Raw genomic sequence first — 16,586 nt, 5'->3', positions numbered from 1 at the left:
GAAAGGAAAACAGCCAAGGGATGCTGCCCAGATGCTAAGAAAATCTATGCTGCTTACAGTCAAGCCCTGCATTTTCTCCCAATCCTGCCACTACTGACTTGGCAGAGGATGAACAAGTCTGGTTTCCGTATCTCCTTGCAGGACAGGGAAAGAAGTTCCAACACAAGGCCTCACCTTTTCCTTCAGAAGCTGTGTTTTCTTCATAGCATAGTTGGGTGGAGCTTTCCTGAATCTTTCTTTCTCTTTTACAATCTGTACCAGAGAGAAGACACCAGCAGTGAGGTATTCCTAAACTACTTTTCTAGGCAGGACAGGTGAGCCCATTGTGGAGGTAAGCAGATAGTTAAAAGAGGGCTGCTCTTCCTATGGCAGTGCCACGCCCCACATACAGAGCGAGTTCATTCCAAGGGGTACTATGCTGCTTCCAGGGTCACAGAGAGTCTTCCAGGCTAGCGTGAAGGAACATGCACCAATAGACAGCAGCAGCCCAAGGACCTTGTACTGTAAGGCTAGCCACTGTCTAAGAGAACAGAGATCACACAACTTTACCAAAATGTCTCGGAGAAAGGAAACTCCTGAAGGACCAAGCCTAGCAGAAGAACAGAGATCCCTGAGCCCTGAATCTACTTTGTTAGGCTATGACTTCAGGTGACAATGTACAAGAAAATCCTGATGAACTATAAATTCTAAGGTAGTAATAAGAGAATTCCTTCTTCCTCATGCAATAGTGGTAGAGCCAAAAATGTCAAAATACAGGAAAGAAAAGACAGGCGTGATCTCCTCTAACACTTGGCTCTTGATGAGTCTCCAGACTCTGGGATACCAGGTTTCTTACCTCTTCAATGTCCTGGTCATTGAATTTATAATTAAGAGCTTCTTTAATAGATAATTCCTTCTTATTGATTTCATCTAGAGTGGGCAACTGCATGCCAGCAGAGAACATCTGGACCAAAATGCAATGAAAGGGTTGTTAAGAATTTTGGAAAGAGGCTCTGTCAGTATTTTCATGAACAACTGCTAGGGAGGTGCTGTCTACTCACTCACCGCTTCTTTCCACTTCATGAATTCGCTCTCAGTGAACTCTTGGTTTGAGACAAACTCTAGGCGGAACACTCGCTGGTCACTGCCGTGTCTACGTGAAAAAGAGGCAGCAGCTTCAGGAATGGCCATGTTGACTGCAGCGCCAGCAGATCAATCCCACCAGACTCCACATTGCCTATTTCTGAGGGCCTCCATCTTGGCCACCCTTTAGAATCATCTACGAAGATTCACAAAACTTCCAGTGGCAAGGCACAACTCTAGATCAACTGAATTAGAATCTCTGGGAGTAGGAACCAGCCACTGAAATAACACAAACAACAAAAAACCTTCCAGGTTGTTCTAAAGAGCAGCCATGATTAAGCATCAGCGTGAGCACTGGAAGCGAGTAGACTTAGCCAGTGCTTCAAAAGTCCGTCTATAGTGAAATCGGTCACAGTCAACTGGCATCAAGAATGTGAAATGTTACGGAGGTATGAATGACAAGCAGGCTCTATCCCTAGAGAGAAAGAACACTGCCTTTCTGCTGATCCCTGTGCCAGCCACGTGAGTCAGTGCCTGCCTCACAGGGACAGTCACTCTTAGCATGTCATGGCTACTGCCTAACCCAACTGGCTCTTTTCAACAGTCCAGGAGAAATGATGGGAATGGGAGAAGAGAACAGAAAGACCACAGAGGCCAAATAAGGCCATGGCAGAGGTGTGTCTGTGACCCAGTATCTGCAGTGACCTGGCAAGCTACTTCTATTCCTTCCCACACGGGGCCTTTAGAATTTTCAGGCTCCAAGAAGCTAGGGACTTGTGTATTTTGTTCTCACCTCTATCCTGATGCCTACAACTGTGGCATGTAGCCAGCATTCAGTCAACATCAAGTTATTGAGGCACAAACTAAATCCAAAAAGGTGACCTGGCTTGTGAGAGATCAGGTTAGTTGGTGATGGAGCCAGGACCAGAAGCAAGCCTCCTGCCCACACTCACTGAGGAATGCCTGCAGGACTCTGGGAGGAGCGGATCTTGTGATCGTCTTCCTTCTATGTGTTCCACCATTCAACGTCCCCTATGAGACAGCTACATCCTACCTTCCCTATGGGCAAGGGCAGAACACAAGTTTCCCTCCAAGCCCCTGGTGGGGACAACACAAACAGTATTATAAGAAAGAGAACACTGGGAGCAAGCAACAGCCCCAGCAGGCCATGCCTGTCTGCAGTGGGAACAGAATCGGCCACGGAAGCACCTCTCCTACCGTAGCTGTAGCCCTTTGTTTGTTCTGGTGCCACCAAGCTGGTAAACTTTGGCGGTTTCCACAACACCCGTGATCTCAGCAACCTAAGTGAGGACAGAGACACCAGTTACAACACACTCGTTCGAAGTCCTCCACCCCACCCTCTGGCTTCATCTGCCTGAGTGCAAACAAGTGACCCTAAACTGAGAGGAGCCCCATAGCTTCAAGGTGTTCTGGGCACCGTTCTCAGGCTTAGGACTCAGACAGCCAAGCACCTGTGCCCAGAGTAAGTGATGACGCAGTTAGCCTGGTGGGACCCGTTGGCAAATTCCCCTCTAACTTAATTCTGCCTTATTGGGGGTGCACTTGGCTTTCAGAGGTCAGTTTTATCAATCAAATGTGAAGACCATGATGTCTGTTTCTGCTCCCAAGGTTTCTGGGACGTGGCATGGCCACTGGTCCTCACACAAGGGGGTAAACATAGGTTAAAATCAAACAACTCAGAATAAAACAAACAAGAAAAGAAAAGAAAAAACAAACCAACCAGCTATGCTCTAGTCATCCAGACCACAGAAGCAGAGCTGGAACTCACAAAATAATCTCAATAGGTTGGAAGGTTTTGTTTATTTTTTAAACCTCAATATAACTCCCTGTTCCAGAAGTCACTTAGTATGTAATGTGGAAATTTTTCATCATTTTTCAAATGAATAAATCTTCCAGATTACATAACTCCTGACAAAGACTTCATAAATGTCTCCCGTCTTGCTTTTATATGGAAGGATAGAAAAAATTATTCTAAATCTAAACTTTTGGGCTCCAAGTACTCTTCTGGCAGCAGGTCAGCTTGATCCCTGGTTGCCTCAGATTGTGGCTAATCTAATGACATCTCTACTGGAATCTATTTTCCCATCAAATGGTGGCAGAAAAGTGACAGGTCTGTTCAGCAGTTCATACTCTTAGCCAAGAATCATTATATTTAAAACATCCTACAACTGTCCAAGGAAAGAAATACTAACCCGGTAAACTGGTTTGCTGTTGTGGTTTCCAATGCCAATCCGTACAAAACATCCTGTGACTGTTTTAGCGAAGAAGGGCATATGACACCAACGTTCCAGCTTATGCCGTGATAATCGAACCCGATTCAATTCCTCTGGTAAGGAGACCGGTTGTGATTTTGGAGGGATCTCTTCTTTCCTGTGAAGAACAAAGGACGCTGGGAAAACTGTTCATGTACTAACAGATCAAGGTAAATAAAAAATACGAACTTCTTAAAACTTAACCAAAGTATATGTGATTTCACACAGCAGGAGAAATACATGAAGCAACAGGAAAGTGGGACTACAATCCTGTTCCTGACCAGGACTGTGAACTGTCTCGAATGAGGCTGCTATCCCAGATAACCCACTATCAGAGAAAGAAAACTAATGGAAGCTCTTGGCCAATCTGAGGGTGACATGAAGGCAATTCCTACCTGCTAAATCCTGATGAAATGTTCAGGGGCGCAGCCTATGAGCCAAAGGCAGAAGCCTGTTTGGCAGATGTGCTCACAAACTCAGCTCGGCAATTCAGGGTACTGGACCAAACCACAGTTTGTCGCCAAACAGGAGGAGATATTTGGAAACTACACTAAACCTCTCCCCGTAGAACCCACCCATCCTGACTACTAGACCAAAACGTGCACAGCTTACTCCTCTTCCTCATCGGATGACGTTGTTCGGGATGAGCGGTCTGACTTTTCACTGGACTTGTCATCCTCCTCCTCCTCTTCGTCGTCAGAGTACACCTCACTAGTTTTCAGTGGCTGTTTCTTGGCAAGGAGCTCAGCTTAAAAAAAAAAAAGGAAATGTTTACTAAGGTTTTCTCAATAAGAAACATCTTTCATCTCTGAAAAAAAGGACTGGAATGTAGAAAAAGATTTACTAGATAGCTCCACCATCTCTGGCCTGGATTGTGATTACTTGGGCTATCTATACAAGTGAGTTACCCAGAAAGTTTAAAATCATACCAAATGTCAAGCCCCAGCAGACAAAAATAAAGGGGGTGAGGGAGGGTGTTGGAAGATAGTCACTAAGTGGGCAAAAAGGGATACCAACTCTGCTGACACTAGCCTTTATTTTCTCAAGACACCTGGAGATGGGCAGGAAAAATGAGGAAAAACTAAAGATGTCTTCAGAGTCTTTCAGGGAAACCTTATTTTGAATTTACAGCACTACATGTAATAGCACAAGACTGAAAACAACCCAAATGTCTGCAAAGGGGAGTGGCTGAATCACCTCTAGCACACTGACCCAGTGAGCCACCCTGCAGCTGCGAAACAAGGAATGAGCCAAGTTGAGCCATTACATTGCATCCTGAGTCAGAAAATCTTTTTAAATGAACAGATAGTAAATATTTTAGGATGGGCTTCATATGGTTACTGTATCAACTACACAACTTTGCTACTGTAGACAGGAAGCAGCCATAGAAAATTATGAAAAATGGGCATCGCTGTATTCCAATCAAATCACTACAAAACAGGTAGTCTACCAACCACTGCTCGACCTAAGGAGTTATCTCTAGAATGTATGAGTAAGTGAAAAAAGCAAGGTAGAGAAAAGTGTGTATAATGTGCTGCCATTAATTCAAGATGGAAGGTGAATCTGCTCCTTTTGTTTAAAAAACTAAAAAGGAAGGCTGCCTACTATGGGAGGGAGGCAAGGAGTGAAACAGAAGGGTATAGGTTCTATATTTCTTTGAACATACCTTATTTAGAAAGTTTGACTTCGGAACCTTGTATTTTATATAATCATAAAAGAAAAAAAAATAATATCATCTCTACAGATCACAAATAAAATGAAACGAAGTATTCACTTGATGGCACAACCACACAAAAAGAACTCTAATAAGTGACTTTTTTTGGGCCACGCCACCTGATCTCAGGACCCTGACCAGGGATTGAACATAGGCCAAGGCAGTGAAAGCATCAAATTCTAACCACTAGACCACCAAGGAACTCCCAACAAGTGACTTTGAAAAACTCATCTGAAAGATATACAGACCAATGAAATAGAGAGTCTAGAAATAAACCCTTGTATCTATGGTTAGATGATTTCTGACAAGGATGTCAAGACCAATCAATAGGGAAATGACAGTCATCTCAAAACCTTGTCCTGGGAAAACTGGATATCCCACATGACAAAAAAAAAGTGGACTCTTACTTCCCACCATACGACAAAATGAAAATGAATCAAAGATCTACATCTAACAGTTAAAATTATCAAAATTTTCAAAGGAAGTAGGGGGAAAAGTTTATGACACTGCATTTGGCAATGATTTCTTGGATATGATATCCAAAGCACAGGCAACTAAAGAAAAAGTAGATAAACAGCAGAAGATAAATAGTACTTCATCAAAATTAACTTTTATGCATCAAACAACACTATCAAGAGGAAACAGACAACCTATAGATCAGGAGAAAACTGTTGTAAATCATATATCAGATAATGGACTAAAATTGAAAATAATTAAAGAAGTCCTTCTACTCGATAACAACAACAAACAGAGACCTTGATTAAAAAACGGGCGAAGGACTTGACTAGACATTTCATCAAAGAAGATATCCAAATGGCCAATAAGCATACAAAAAAATGCTCAGTATCACTAGTCATTAGAAAAGGTAAATCAAAACCAATAAGATACCACTTCATACCCACTAAGATGGTTATAATAAAAAAGACGATGACAAGTGTTAGTGAGGATGTGAAAACAGAGGAGAACGCTCATACATTGCTGGTGAAAATGCAAAATGATTAAGTCTCTTGGAAAACTGCCTGGCAGTTTCTCAGAAGGTCAAACACAAAGTTACCATCAGTCAGTCAGTTCAGTCGCTCAGTCGTGTCTGACTCTTTGCGACCCCATGAATCTCAGCACGCCAGGCCTCCTGTGCATCACCAACCCCTGGAGTTTAGTCAAACTCATGTCCATCGAGTCTGTGATGCCATCCAGCCATCTCATCCTCTGCCGTCCCCTTCTCCTCCTGCCCCCAGTCCCTCCCAGCATCAGAGTCTTTTCCAATGAGTCAACTCTTCACATGAGGTGGCCAAAGTACTGGAGCTTCAGCTTCAGCATCATTCCCTCCAAAGAAATCCCAGGGCTGATCTCCTTCAGAATGGACTGGTTGGATCTCCTTGTAGTCCAAGGGACTCTCAAGAGTCTTCTCCAACACCAAAGTTACCATATGCTTCAACAATTCTGCTCCTAAGTGTATAGGCAAGAGAAGTGAAAATCTGTCTACCCAATAACTTACACATAAATGCTCAGAGCAGCATTATTTGTAACAGTCAAAAAGTGAAAACAATTCAGTGTTGCTCAAGAGGTGAAGGGACAAATAAAACGTGTACAGACATATAATGGAACATTATTCAGACATAAAAAGTAGTATGATACATGCCACAACATGGGTGAATCTAAAAGCATGCTAAGTAAAAGAAGTCAGACACAAGAGACCGTATAGTGTATGATTCCATTTATATGAAATGTCCAGAACAGGCAAGTCCATAGTGACAGAAAGTAGGCCAGTGGTTGGGAAATAAGAGGACTAGGCTAGGGCTGGGAAATAACAGGACTGAGGGGGTGACAGCTAAGGGATATGAGGTTTCTTTTTAGAGTAATGAAACATTTGAAAACTCATTGAGTTTTATTACACAGCTGTGAATATATTACAGGCCCTGTATGCTTTAAACAAGTAAATATCATGGTACCTTAATTATACCTCAAGAAAGTTGTTATAAAGCATAAACAAAACAAAATGAAACAAAAAAAACCCCTTGGCATCCTAGTTTTGAAACAGATACATCAGTATGAGGCTCAAAATGAATGTATCCTAAAAAAAAAAAAAGAAAAAATCCTAGCTCTGGATATCAAAAAGACTTTAGAAGTAATAACCAATCCAGTAGTGTTCTTGTGTTTAGACTATGGTTAAAATACAATTTCTCATGAGGGAGGAAAAAACCCACCCCAAAGCGCAAAGATGAATTGGGCTCCTTAGAGAAATGGCTGACTCTAAATCCAGAAAGCAAGAAAGCTACGAAAGACCACTGGATTATTAAAGACTAAGGCCTTTGTTTCCTGTCAAAAGAATTCAGGCTACAACTGGTTGAAGATAAGACAAATTGAGTCTCAACAATAATAACTGCAATGGAATAAAAACATAAAGTATGTTAAAAATCCATGAGTTCCCAAAGATATTCAAAACAAACAAACAAATCTCACTGGTTACAGTTGGAGTTTGCTAAGGAACTATCTCATTCTTCAGAGAACTAGTAAATACAGAATGTCCCTGGTGTTAACTGAATAGCTGGTAAGTTTCTCTTTACATAAGTGTAACAGATAGTAGATGAAAGAATGATATCACCATTTTGTGGCTTAAAGACTTAAATATGAGACATGACACCATAAAACTCCTAGAAGAGAACACAGGCAAAACATTCTCTGATATAAATCACACCAATGTTTTCTCTGTCTCCCAAGGCAATAGAAATAAAAGCAAAATAAACAAATGGACCAACTCAAACTTACAAGCTTTTGCAAAGCAAAGGAAACCATAAATAAAACAAAAAGACAACCTACAGACTGGAAGAAAATATTTGTCACTTTTTTTAGCTGTGGTAATGGTACTGTAGTTATATTTAAGAGTCCTAATCTTTTAGAAATACATATTAAAGTATTTATGGTTAAAATGTGATGATGCTGAGATTTACTTTAAAATAACCCAAAGAGGGACGTCCCTGGTGGTTCAGTGGCTAAGACTTTGCACTCCCAATGCAGGTGGCCTGGGTTCAATCCCTGGTCAGGAAACTAGACTCCACATATTGAGACTCCCGAGTTCACATGCTGCAGCTAAGAGCTGGTGCAGCCAAATAAATAAAAATAAATATTTAAAATAACCCAAAGGAAAAGGCAGTACAGATTTAATAAGATTGGCTATGAGCTGACTGCTGAAGTTGGAGGATGGGTTCATGAGTTTATTATACTATTCTCTACACTTGAGAGCTAAAAGGGTGAACGAGGAGATAAAAATGGCATCGGGAAGTCAAATCATATGATCAAAGACACAAAGTAGCCATTACATTTTCCCCACTTACCTGTTCTGTTCTTTCGTTTTTCTCGCTCTGCTTTTAGTTCCTCCATGGCTTGAGATTTCTTATCTAGTTTCTCATCCCGTTTGGAACGTCGTTCCTTGTTGTGGGATGTTACCTGCGAAGGGAAAGATATGTAGGATGGTTCTCTTCACCAATAGCTGATAACATTCTCTGTAACTAACAATAATTCAGTTCTCCAATGTGAATCTATATTGGCTGCAGAAAGTGAAATTTGCTTAAGGGGAGACAGCATCCTCTTGTGGACAAAGAAGACTCAGCAGTATAGTCAGTCCTGTCTTACCTGGCTAACAAAGAGAAAGCCAAAGAAATATCAGAGTAAACACTTTCTGGAAGGACTCCCTAGATCATAGCTAATTTTTTTTTAATACTGTCAACAAAGCTTTTTGTGATAAACGCAGAGATGACTAACTTTCCAAGCTACATTTATTACCAAGTCCAGGATGACAGACACCTGAGTAAACATCATAACCAATTTAGCTACCCGGGACAGGAAGTTTACCAACTTTCCCTTAAGGAATGCTCACACACCAACTGAGCTGCTTTTTTACATGCAGACTTCAGTAGAATTCCCAAGGAGTTAAACAGCACAGCTAATGGTGAAATGATATGTCCAGAGATTAATGAAACCTACAAGATGAAGACACCACATAAACAGTCTTGCACTAACTGACCTAAGCTGATTATAATATAAACCCATCTTTTACATAAACATACATACACACTCAAAACAGAGGTATTACTCTTTGGATAACAAGGACTACTGTATCTCCTACCTGAGATTCTTGAATCTGTGTCAGTTTTTTCTTTTCCTGCTCTTCCTCTTGCTTTTTCTTTTTTTCTTTCTTTTCTTTCTTTTTGGCTGTTTTCAGTTTTTTCCTGATTTCAAATCTGTTTAAAAGATATTTGTTTGGTTTTTAAGTGGCAATGAAATATTTGTAGGACTGACTTCTATTAGATAGGAGAAAGAAAATAAGTAGGGGGGACAGAGTTAATGTTTTAGTTTCCTACAAGAAACTCCAATATATTAAGTATGTTAGAAATACTGAATGTAAGCACACCAAAAGTACTGGACAGCATTCAGCTGAAATAGACTTAAAAATGAGAGAAGATATTTGGGATCCTCCTGTATCTTGCTGGTAATACACAGCTCTTCCTCAACTTCACAAAACGGAAGAAAAGAGTTAATTATTGGATTAACTCCAATGGAGTCTCATTAGAAACATAATGGAGCCACAGACAATCACTGTCACATTTTGAAGGTGGTCAAGACACAGGCTATATTTTAAAAATACCACTCGACATCTTTCTTATTTAGGAAAAGTAACTCCCTCAGCTCTACCACCACAAACGTGAATAAATATGCTATTCTCTTAAAACAAATGCAACTGAGGCTCTCTCCCTGTAACAAAAATTAGGCTTTTATGAAACAAAACTATTGTTTTGTGTGAATTTAAGGAATTTTATGGAAGGGATAAACAATAAGAATATAAGAATATTAAACTCTTTTTCAATTATAAAATTTTTTTTTACTTAGCTCTTAATAGGGTCAATATACAAAAATTAATTGTATTTCAATATACTTGCAGTGCGTAATCCAAAAATGAAATAAAGAAAACAATTCCATTTACAGTAGCATCCAAAAAAATAAATACAATATTTAGGAATAAATTTAACAAAACAAGTGCTAGTCTTTTATGCCAAAAGCTAAAGAACTGTTGGAAGAAATTAAACAATATCTAAGTAAGTAGAAAGATACCATATTCACAGATTGAAAGACTTAAGATGGCAACACTTGCAAATTTGATAAACAGATTCAACACAATTCCTATAAAAATCCCAGCTGTGTGCTCACTTCGGCAGCACATATACTAAAACTGGAACGATACAGAAAAGATTAGTATGGCTCTGCGCAAGGATGACACGCAAATTCGTGAAGCGTTCCATATTTTTTTTTATAAAGGGAATAATAAAGTGAATGAAACAAACAAAAAAATCCCAGCTGTTTCTTTTCACTGCTGTGAAAACTGATAAGCCAATACTAAAATTCCTATGGGAATGCAGAGGGCCTCAGATAGTCAAAACAATTTTGAAAAAGAACAAAGTTGGATAACTTAACACTTCACAAGTTAAAAACCGACTATACAGCTACAGTAATCAAAACTGTATGATATTGGCCTAACAATAAACAATGATCAGTAGAACAGAAGAGATTCAACAAATAAATCCATACATCCACAGACAAGTGATTTTCAACAATGGGGCCAAGACTGGGGAAAAAACAGTCTTTTCAACAAGTGATACTGAACAACTACACCAAATGATAAAGCTGAATTCATACCTCACACCATAAAAAAAAAAAGAGAGAGAGATCTGAAAATGGATCAATGAGGGGCAGAGGGGTAAATCAGGAGGCTGGGATTGATATATACACAATACTACATGTAAAACAGATAACCAACACAGACTGTAGACCACAGGGAATTCTACTCAATACACTATAATAGTCTATATGGGAGAAGATTCTTAAAAAAAAAACAGATATATGTATAATTGAATTGCTCTGCTGTACACCTGAAACTAACACAACACTGTAAATCAACTATACTCCAATGTAAAATTTTAAAAAATCGATGATCTAAATATAAGAACTATGGAGAAGGAAATGGCAACCCACTCTGGTATTCTTGCCTGGAAAATGCCATGGACAGAGGAGCCTGGTGAGCCCCAGTCCATGGGGTTTTAAAGAGTCTGACACTACTGAGCAACTGAGCATGCACCACTATTTTTAGGTCAATTGTAAAACAGAAGTACTGTTACCTTGGTAATTAAAATCTAAAACTTTAGCTGTATTTCAGTAGCATACACACATATCTTGCTGACTAAAACTGAGCAGAACCCTTAAATTAGTCTTGCTGTTTTTTGTACAAAATAATGAATTGGTACTTGAGTTGAAAAAAATTGCCTTTGGTATTTTGTTTGGAAAAAACTGCCTTTGTTTTGATTATGTTTGTATATGTTTCAGTACATATATCATATACATACTAAAGTGATGGGAGTTAATCTTGTATTTACTTTGCAGGAAATATCATGTAAATATGCAGACGTTGAATGTAGTATGGATTGTGTCTGCAGTGAGCTTTTTGGTGGGTACAGTTTATATGTGCCAATTATATACCCTCATATACTTGTCTGATTTTGAGCTTGTAAAAATGAGAACTCGTTTTTACACATTTAATAAAGGAAAAAAGGTCTGTGAAAAAAAAATATATAAGAACTAAATCTATAAAACTTATAAGAAAACATAGGGGTAAAAGTTCACGATTGGATTTGGCAATAAATTCTTAGCTATGATACCAAAAGCTTGAGCAAGCAAAAAAAACATTTATCATACACACAAATTTTTAAATTTTGTGCATTAAGCAATACTTGACAGTGAAAAAATACAACCTACAGAATGGGAAAAGATACTTGCAAATTATGTATCTGATAAGGGCCTGCTGCTGCTGCTGCTGCTGCGTCACTTCAGTCATGTCCAACTCTGTGCGACCCCCATAGACAGCAGCCCACCAGGCTCCTCTATCCCTGGGATTCTCCAGGCAAGAATACTGGAGTGGGTTGCCATTTCCTTCTCCAACGCATACATGCATGCTAAGTCGCTTCAGTCGTGTCCAACTCTGTGCGACCCTATGGACAGCAGCCCACCAGGCTCCTCTGTCCACGGGATTCTCTAGGCAAGAAAACTGGAGTGGGTTGCCATTTCCTTCTACGATAAGGGCCTAGTAACCAGAATACATAAAGAACTCTTAAAACTTAACAAAAAGACAAATAACTCAATTTAGAAAATAGGCAAAGCATTTGAACAAAAATTTCTCCAGCAAGGATTTGAAAAGATTTTAAACATTATTAGTCAACAGGAAAATGCTAATCAAAACCACAATGAGATACTTCACAGCCACCAGGATAGTTATTATGGAAAAATAACAAGTGTTGGCAAGGATATGGAGAAACTGGAACTCTCATACATTGCTTGGGGGAAAGTAAAATGATGCAGCTGCTCTGGAAAACAGTTTGGTTGTTTCTCAAAAAGTTAAACATAAAATTACCATATGACTCAGCAATTCCACTCCTAGGTACGTATCCAAAAGAACTGAAAATAGATACTTAAACATTTGTACATGAATGTTCATAGTAGTATTATTCCTAATAGCAAAAAGATGTCAAAACAGATTAATAGGTAAACAAAATGTGACGTATACACTTAATGGAATATTATTCAGCCATATAAAGGAACGAAGTACTGACACATGATACATGAATGAACTTCAAAAATATGCTAAGTGAAAGAAGTCAGGCACAGAAGACTATATATTTATGATTCCATTTATATACAATGCCCAGAATTAGGCAAATCTACAAAGACACTAAGTAAGTTAGTGGTTTCCTAAGGCTAGGAGGCAATAGAGAGAACTGAGTATCAGTAAGTACAGGGTTTTTTCCTGGGGTGATGAAAATGTTCTGAAATTAACTGTGGCAATGGCTATACAACTTTCAGTTCAGTTCAGTTCAGTCGCTCAGTCATGTCCGACTCTTTGTGACCCCATGAACCGCAGCACGCCAGGCATCACCAACTCCCGGAGTTCACCCAAACTCATGTCCATTGAGTTGGTGATGCCATCTAACCATCTCATCCTTTGTCATCCCGTTCTCCTCCTGCCCTCAATCTTTCCCAGCATCAGGGTCTTTTCAAATGAGTCAGCTCTTTGCCATCAGGTGGCCAAAATATTGGAGTTTCAGCTTCAACATCAGTCCTTCCAATGAACACTCAGGACTGATCTCCTTTAGGATGGACTGGTTGGATCTCCTTGCAGTCCAAGGGACTCTCAAGAGTCTTCTCCAACACCACAGTTCAAAAGCATCAATTCTTCCGCGCTCAGCTTTCTTTATCAATATATTAAAAAAAAAAATCACTGAATCACTTTCAACACTTTCAATGGGTGGATTCTATGGTGTGTAAAAATATATCTGAATAAAGTTTTTTTTTTTGAATAAAGTTATTTTTAAAAGTTAATATCTGAGGTGCTGGAAAACTGGACAGTTACATGCAAAAGAAAAAAATTAGAGAACATTTTCTTAAAAAAACAAACAAACAAAAAAAACTCAAAACAGATTAAAGACATAAATGTAAGACCAGAAACCATAAAACTCCTAGAGGAAAACATAAGCAGAATACTCTTTGAGATAAATTATAGCAATATTTATTTGAATCTGTCTCCTAAAGCAAAGGAAATGAGAGCAAAAATAAACAAATGGGACCTAATTAAACTTAAAAGCTTTTAAAGAGTAAAGGAAACCATTGACAAAACAAAAAGACAACCTACTGAATGGGAGAAAATATTTGCAAATGATAAAACTTATAAGGGGTTAATATAAAAAATATATAAACAGCTCATACAACTCACTATCACAAAAACAAAACCTGATTTAAAAATGCGCAGAAGACCTGGAAAGACATTTTTCCAAAGAGGAAATGCAGATGACCTATAGGCACATGAAAAGATGCTCAATATTACTAATCATTATGGAAATGCAAATCAAAACCACAATGAGGTATTATTACCTCACAGAATGGCTATCATCAAAGAGAACACAGAGAACAAATGGAGGAAAATTAACTGGCGCAGCCAGTGTGGAAAACAGTATAGAGGTTTCTCAAAAACTAAAACCAGAATCACCATATGACCCAGCAATTCCACTCCTGGGTAAATATTTAACAAAAACAACAAAAAACTAATTCAACAAGATACACACACTCCCATGGTTATAGCAGCATTATTTACAATTACCAAGATATGCAATGAATGGATAAAGATGTGGTGTGTATACACACACACACACACACACACACACACACACACACACACCAGAACACTATTCAGCCATAAAAAAGAATGAAACTTTGCCATCTGCAACAACATGGATGAATTTGCAGGGGATTATGCTAAGAAAGGGGATTCCCATGTGGCACTAGTGGTAAAGAACCTGCCTGCCAATGAAGGAGACCTAAGAGATGCAGGTTCAATCCCAGGGTGGAGAAGATCCTTTGGAGGAGGAAATGGCACTCCAGTATTCTTGCCTAGAGAATCCCATGGACAGAGGAGCCTGGAGGGCTGCAGTCCACTGAGTCGCAAAGAGTCGGACACGACTGACAACATAGCACATGCTAAGTGAAGTAAGTCAGACACAGAAGAACAAATACTGTATGATATCACTTATATGTGAAATCTAAAAAATACAACAAACTAATGAATATAACAACAGAAACAAAAAAACAGATCCACAGACACAGAGAACAAACTAGTGGTTACCAGTGGGGAGAGGAAAGTGGGGAGGGGCACTATAGGGGTAGGGAATTAAGAGGTACGAACTACTGCGTATAAAATAAGCTACAAGGATATATTGTACAGCATGGAATATAGCCAATATTTTACAATAACGAACAATACAAATTGGGAAGGGTATAACAAGGCTGTACACTGTCACCCTGCTTACTTAACTTCTATACACAGTACATCATATGAAATGCTCGATGAATCACAAGCTGGAATCAAGATTGCAAGGAGAAATATCAGCAACCTCTGATTTGCAGATGATACCACTCTAATGGCAGAAAGGGAAGAGGAACTCAAGAGCCTCTTGATGAGGGAGAAAGAAGAGATTGAAAACGCTGGCTTAAAATGCAACATTCAAAAAACTAAGATCATAGCATTCAGTCCCATCATTTCATGCCAAACAGGAGGGAAAAAGTGGAAGCAATGACAGATTTATTTTCTTGGGCTCCAAAATCACTGCAGATGGTGACTGCAGCCATGAAATTAAAAGATGCTTGCTCCTGGGAAGGAAAGCTATAACAAAGCTAGGCAGCATATTAAAAAGCAGATACATCACTTTGCTGACAAAGGTCTGTATATAGTCAAAACTATGATTTTTCCAGTATTCATGTACAGATGTTAAGAGCTGGACCATAAAGAAGACTGAGTGCTAAAGAATAAATGCTTTTGAATTGTGGTGCTGAAGGAGACTCTTGAGAGTCCCTGGGACTGCAAAGAGATCAAAGCAGTCAACCCTAAAAGAAATGAACCCTGAATATTCATAGGAAGGACTGATGCTAAAGCTAAAGCTCCAATACTATGTCTATTTAACATCAATAGCCGACTCACTGGAAAAGACCCTGACGCTGGGAAAAACTGAAGGCAGAAGGGGAAGAAGGTGGCAGAAGATGAGATGGTTAGATAGCATCACTGATTCAATAGACATGAATTTGAGCAAACTCTGGGAGATAGTGGAGGACAGAGCAGCCTGGTGTACTGCAGTCCATGGGGTCACAAAGACTCAGACACAACTTGGCAACTGAACAACAATAAACAATATAAATGGAATATAACCTTTAAAAATTGTGAATCACTATACATGTTACTTATATAATACTGTATATCAACTATACCTTGATTTAAAATGTTTATATTTATATTATGTTCTTACATGTATCATCTCACTCTGAACAACAATCCCTCAAGGGGAGGCTGAGGCAGAAGGAGGGTCAGATCACCTGGCTAGTGAGTTGGACTTGAGCCTAGACTTTCTGACAGAAAATATCAGTGCTCTTTACACAACCAAGTTACCTTTATGCAGTAAGCTTGAATAAGTAAGTAAATAAATAACTAAAAAAGGGAAAGCTCTAGAATAGGGGAAGAACCTAACAACCAAAACCAACACATTCCCCAGCGGTCCAGTGGTTAGGACTGAGCCTCCACTGCGGTGGGCATGGTTTGGATCCCTGGTTAGGGAATTAAGATCCCGCATGCGACTTCACTTTCACGCATTGGAGAAGGAAATGGCAACCCACTCCAGTACTCTTGCCTGGAGAATCCCAGGGATGGGGGAGCCTGGTTGGCTTCCATCTATGGGATCACACAGAGTCAGACACGACTGAAGCGACTTAGCAGCAGCAGCAGTAGCATGCTGCGCAAAGCAGTCAAAACAAAGACAAAAAACTCCAAAACAAACAAAACAACCCCCCAAACAAACAAAACACCACCAAAAAACAAAACACCACGAAAAAGGATGCCTCATTACTGGTGCTGCCACTACATCTCACATTAGGATGCTAGTGATGTTTACACAAAAGTT

At 39.4% G+C, this 16,586-nt stretch overlaps 1 protein-coding gene and 1 non-coding gene across 2 annotated transcripts in view; one reads left to right on the top strand and one right to left on the bottom strand.

Annotated features, from left to right (window-relative positions):
* Positions 1-16,586, bottom strand: part of RTF1 (RTF1 homolog, Paf1/RNA polymerase II complex component) — a 45,653-nt gene that overhangs the window by 5,532 nt on the left and 23,535 nt on the right. The window contains exons 5-12 of the mRNA XM_052646332.1: positions 9,173-9,287; positions 8,382-8,493; positions 3,948-4,083; positions 3,276-3,453; positions 2,281-2,363; positions 1,045-1,132; positions 836-943; positions 175-252 (exon numbers count right to left, since the gene is read on the bottom strand). Of these exons, the coding sequence (XP_052502292.1) occupies positions 175-252; positions 836-943; positions 1,045-1,132; positions 2,281-2,363; positions 3,276-3,453; positions 3,948-4,083; positions 8,382-8,493; positions 9,173-9,287 (898 nt within the window). The remainder of the gene's footprint in view (positions 1-174; positions 253-835; positions 944-1,044; positions 1,133-2,280; positions 2,364-3,275; positions 3,454-3,947; positions 4,084-8,381; positions 8,494-9,172; positions 9,288-16,586) is intronic.
* On the top strand, positions 10,244-10,349 carry LOC128054937 (U6 spliceosomal RNA). The gene has a single exon (XR_008200078.1). It is a non-coding gene; the product is annotated as a U6 spliceosomal RNA (small nuclear RNA).

This window comes from Budorcas taxicolor, chromosome 10 (assembly GCF_023091745.1).
Source record: "Budorcas taxicolor isolate Tak-1 chromosome 10, Takin1.1, whole genome shotgun sequence".
Taxonomy (NCBI): Eukaryota; Metazoa; Chordata; class Mammalia; order Artiodactyla; family Bovidae; genus Budorcas; species Budorcas taxicolor.
Note: the sequence above shows the minus strand (reverse complement) of the source record. Positions and strands in the feature narration are given on the sequence as shown.